The 4,620-nt window shown below is 36.8% G+C and overlaps 2 protein-coding genes across 2 annotated transcripts in view; both read left to right on the forward strand.

Annotated features, from left to right (window-relative positions):
- wdr26b (WD repeat domain 26b) overlaps window positions 1–840 on the forward strand; it is a 15,840-nt gene extending 15,000 nt beyond the window's left edge. Inside the window, exons 11-12 of the mRNA XM_016282940.1 lie at window positions 384–513; window positions 587–840. Of these exons, the coding sequence (XP_016138426.1) occupies window positions 384–513; window positions 587–840 (384 nt within the window). The remainder of the gene's footprint in view (window positions 1–383; window positions 514–586) is intronic.
- A 1,162-nt stretch (window positions 841–2,002) lies between these two features.
- LOC107593289 (fasciculation and elongation protein zeta-2-like) overlaps window positions 2,003–4,620 on the forward strand; it is an 8,966-nt gene continuing 6,348 nt past the window's right edge. Inside the window, exons 1-4 of the mRNA XM_016282942.1 lie at window positions 2,003–2,220; window positions 2,837–2,847; window positions 2,952–3,217; window positions 3,617–3,692. Coding sequence (XP_016138428.1) covers window positions 2,003–2,220; window positions 2,837–2,847; window positions 2,952–3,217; window positions 3,617–3,692 — 571 coding nt within the window. The remainder of the gene's footprint in view (window positions 2,221–2,836; window positions 2,848–2,951; window positions 3,218–3,616; window positions 3,693–4,620) is intronic.

Here is a 4,620-nt window from a genome sequence, read left to right on the forward strand (position 1 = left end):
TATATATATATAATTTAATAATAATTGTTCAAAATTATTGTTAATTATTCAAATAAAATGTCAGAATTTTCAAATTCATTTATTTTCTTCACAATTATTTTTGAGAATAGTGTTATTTTATTGCAGCAGTGTTACTCTTATGATATTTACTATTTTTAGGTCAAATTGTGTGATGTTTTATAATTAAATAATAATTACAGAATATTATTAATAATTCCTAAAATAATTTTTCACATTTTTAAAATTAATTTTCATTTTTTTTAAAGAATATATTGCAATTAAATTGTATTGCAATAATGTTTTCCGTCCATTATTTACCATCTTTAAATGACATTGTTGTACACTGTTGTCCTAAACAAATGTCATGTTTGTTCGTAACGCAGGGCGTTCATCTCTGGGATCTACAGGACCGTGTGTTGGTCAGGAAGTATCAGGGTGTGACACAGGGTTTCTACACCATTCACTCCTGCTTCGGTGGACACAACGAGGATTTCATCGCTAGCGGCAGTGAAGGTACTTTGGTTTCCTCAGCTTCTTCAGGTGCGTTTCATATGAATCGTTCTCACTCAATCTTGCTGTCTCTCAGATCATAAGGTATATATTTGGCACAAGCGCAGCGAGCTGCCGATCGTGGAGTTGACGGGACACACGCGCACAGTGAACTGTGTCAGCTGGAACCCCTGTATTCCCAGTCTTATGGCCAGCGCTTCTGATGACGGCACAGTCCGTATCTGGGGACCCGCACCCTTCCAGGGTGCTCAAGAGCTGGACAGCCTCAATGGTACACACATGCTATCCAATCACAGAACAAACGGGAAGTGTAATTACACTGAGAGTTAGAGCTTCCATTCTTCAGATTCATTGATGATAATACAAGCGTCTATAATCTGAGTTTATTAAGTTTCAATAATGTTCTTAAAATCAGCATGACTTAATACACATTCCTGGTCTCATTGTGTGTGTATTATGCATTTAAAAAACATTAAAAATTAAAATAAGATTAATTTTTACATTTTGCCTGACTCCCAAATATCTGTCATGTAGACAATTATACAAATATATTAATATATATTTATAATGTTATCAATTTCAGATATTTTTTTTTGTGGAAAATATACAATATTGTCATTTAAAAAAAAAATTTAATGGTAATGAAAATAACAATTATAATAATTGCAATAACAAGAAAATACCACTCTAAAAAAAAAAATATATTTTTTTTTATATACATGTGCTCTAATTGAATGTCCCGTTTCATATTGAAATGCATGTTACAGAAATAAAATGTCTTGTGACTGCTTTTTTATGTTGGCTTTAAACATTTTTGAAACGCTATTTAACTACTTAGTTACAGTTTAATCTTATTTGAGGCTGTTGGACATTCAGCCAGTAGTGCAGTACGTATAATTGAGTCATGAATGCATAAACTAGCGTCGTCTTTGGTATAAGGAACAGAGACTATTTTGTCACTTTGCAATATTTCTAGAGAATGAGACTTACAAAAGCCCAATTGTTGTCAAACAAGTTTTTCACTGTTCCGATGTGACTGAAGTTTTTGTGCCAATGAATAGTTGCACTGTTTAGTCATAATTTAACAGAAGGATAGATTTTTATTTTGTTAGTGCGACACTCTCTTAAGGAACAGTCTGGAAAAAATCAAGTAACCATATCTTAATTTGTTTCAATGTGTTCTTGTGGGTTTTTTTTTTTGTGTGTGTGAGTCTAAATCACTCTTATTTTATACACTATTGTTCAGAATTTTGTAGTTTTTTTTTTTTTTAAATAAGTATCTTGTGCTCACTAAGGCTGCATTTATTTGATCAAAATTACAGTAAAAAAAAAAAACAGTAAAATTGCTAAATATTATTACAATTTAATATAACTGTTGTGTACTCGCCCCGCCCCCTCCGTCCTCTAGTGCGTGTTTGCGTGGCAGCGTCGCCCCGCCCCCTCCGTCCTCTAGTGCGTGCGCGTTCTCTGTGTACCGTCGTCCGCCACCGTCATGGCGGCCCCGGTCGCTCCGCTCGATGAAGACTGGGAGGATTTTAACGAATTCAAAGCGGCTGATTCGCACAGCAGCTGGACCGCGGCACCGGAGAATTCACCGCAGACCCAAAGCTTCGCATCCTTCGACGAGACGCTGAGCGCGAGCTTCCCGTACTCCGGCAGCGCGTGCACGAGCGTCTCAGTGAGCGAGCGCGAGCTGCTGCGCGACGACGAGTGAGTGACAAAAACATACTCACCATATTATAACATCGCGAAATATGTCACATAGTATTTCATATGTTTTACACAGTAAATACGTTTCTATAAATATACTCGCTCCAGTTTTAATTGCTCAGAGTAAATAACGCGATGTTGTGGTAGATTAGTGGTCAGGTTTCATATATTTAGGCTGTGATTCTTTCTTTTAGCTGTAGCTTAGCATAGATCACTGAATCTGATTAGACCGTTAGCATCTCGCTCAAAAATGACCAAATAGTTTCGGTATTTTTCCTATTTAATACTTGACCCTTCTGTAGTTACATCGTGTACTAAGTCCGACGGAAAATGAAAAGTTGTGATTTTCTAGGCCGATATGGCTAGGAACTATACTCTCATTCCGGCGTAATAATCAAGGAAATTTGCTGCCGTACCATGGGTGCAGCAGGCGCAATGATATTACGCAGCGCCTGAAAATAGTCCCCAGCTAGGTAATATCGAAATTCGTTGGTCATTTTTGAGCGAGATGCTAACGGTCTAATCAGATTATTTTGCCCAAATGTAAAATGGTAACTGTTTAAGTACTTTTGAGGGCTGTTATGTTGGAAGTTCACACGTATCTTTTATATCTCAGACAGAACTGGAGTGTCGAAATGAGCGTGTTATGAAATAACGGTGCTGTAGAAGTAGAAATGAGCTTGTGTTTGAATGACTTCAGACTTTGATCTTTTGGCTGGTTTCTGTCTCAGGCTTGCGTGGTCTGTGCATGTCTGAGCTGCTGGAGCGTCTGGAGGAGGTGGAGCGACAGATCCGTGGTTTCTCTGAGGAGCTGATCGATCAGCTGGCAGTGAGGGAGGAGCTGGACTATGAGAAGGAGGTGAAGAACACGTTCATCTCGGCACTCATCCACGTGCAGAACCGACAGAAAGAACATCGAGAGCTGCTGAAGAAAAAGAGGAAGATAAAGACCACAGGCGCCGAACAGAGATCCAACCGCTCGCATGTGCCAGGAACCGTAAGGATGCTAATTACTCATTAGCAAGCCCACACAAAATCTACATCCGCAGAAATCTCCATAGATTTCAGTAGAACTGGAACATTTTCAAAGCTCTACACAAACCCTCGTCTGTTCATTTATCCAATAATTTGGCTGAATTCATAATGCTTTTAAATTTCAGTACTACTGCAGCTTCATTTTACACATTTTGCCATGTTTAAAATCATTCGGGGACAACCTAACCTTTTTCTCCAAATCAGCACAAAGAAATCTCTCAGATCTTAAACACATCTGTTCAAAAAGAATTATGATTTTTTTTTTTTTTACGTGTTCTGTAATTTTTGAAAAATTGATTAAACAATCTATAAGAGTGGACTCCGTCGTTTATGTTTTTGACCACCTTTGTCTGTTTTTCAGTATCTGACGACGGTGATCCCTTACGACAAGAGCAGCGGAGCGCCGTCTGTAGAAGACCTGCAGATCCTGACCAAGAGTGAGTTTATTAACATCCCTTCAAAGTGATCTGATAACAAATGTACTTTAATTATAATCTGACCACAAATGAGACTTTGGTCAGGCACTTGTGTGAACTTCAGATACTGTAACTTCGCACAATCTTTCAAACTGTAACTTGGAACAGTATAAATGATTGTGTCATTCAATATTAATTAATAATTTAAACATTTGATTTTGAATTATTTAAATATACAATTGTTTTAAAAAATTCAATAGGGCTGCAACTAATGATTATTTTGATAATCAATTAGTTGGCCAAATATTTTTTCGATTAATCAGATTTTTAAAAAAAGCCCTACTTTCTTTTCTTTTTTTTTATTGGCAAAAAACATACTGATCCACATTCTGCCCAATGTCCTTCAAACAAATAAAAAAATGTTATTGTCATTTATTGGGCAAATAACAAACTGAAACAAATAGTATTTATTCACATAATAACAAAAATGGCCTCCTATGCTTTTCATAACTGCTTGCATTCTTGCTGGCATTGTTTAGGTACTTTTTGACTGTAATTGGGCATCTGGAAAAAACACTATAAAGTGCTTGACTATTTTTTCTGCCTTTCTTTCATAGACAAAAGCAATATTTATATTACAGCATTAGAAATAGCCTACTATTACTAAAGAGCTTACACAGGACTACCCAACACAGAAAGCTGAAAAATTATTTTGATAATCGCCAATACTGTTAGTTTAGAGCAGCAGTGGCACAAACCTTACATAAATTTGTTTTAATAAATTTGTTAAAGGTCCCCTGAAATGCTTAGAAACACGCAGCGTTACTCTATGTGTTGATGTCATTTTAACTGAATCCGGAAGACAGGGCGGGACATATCAAGCTTTTTAAAATAGCCAATATCATTCGTTTATATCACAGCTTGGGCTAGAGCCGTTCAGAGCTGTTGA

The sequence above is a fragment of the Sinocyclocheilus grahami genome, unplaced genomic scaffold (assembly GCF_001515645.1).
Source record: "Sinocyclocheilus grahami isolate Dianchi unplaced genomic scaffold, SAMN03320097.WGS_v1.1 scaffold168.1, whole genome shotgun sequence".
Lineage (NCBI taxonomy): Eukaryota > Metazoa > Chordata > Actinopteri > Cypriniformes > Cyprinidae > Sinocyclocheilus > Sinocyclocheilus grahami.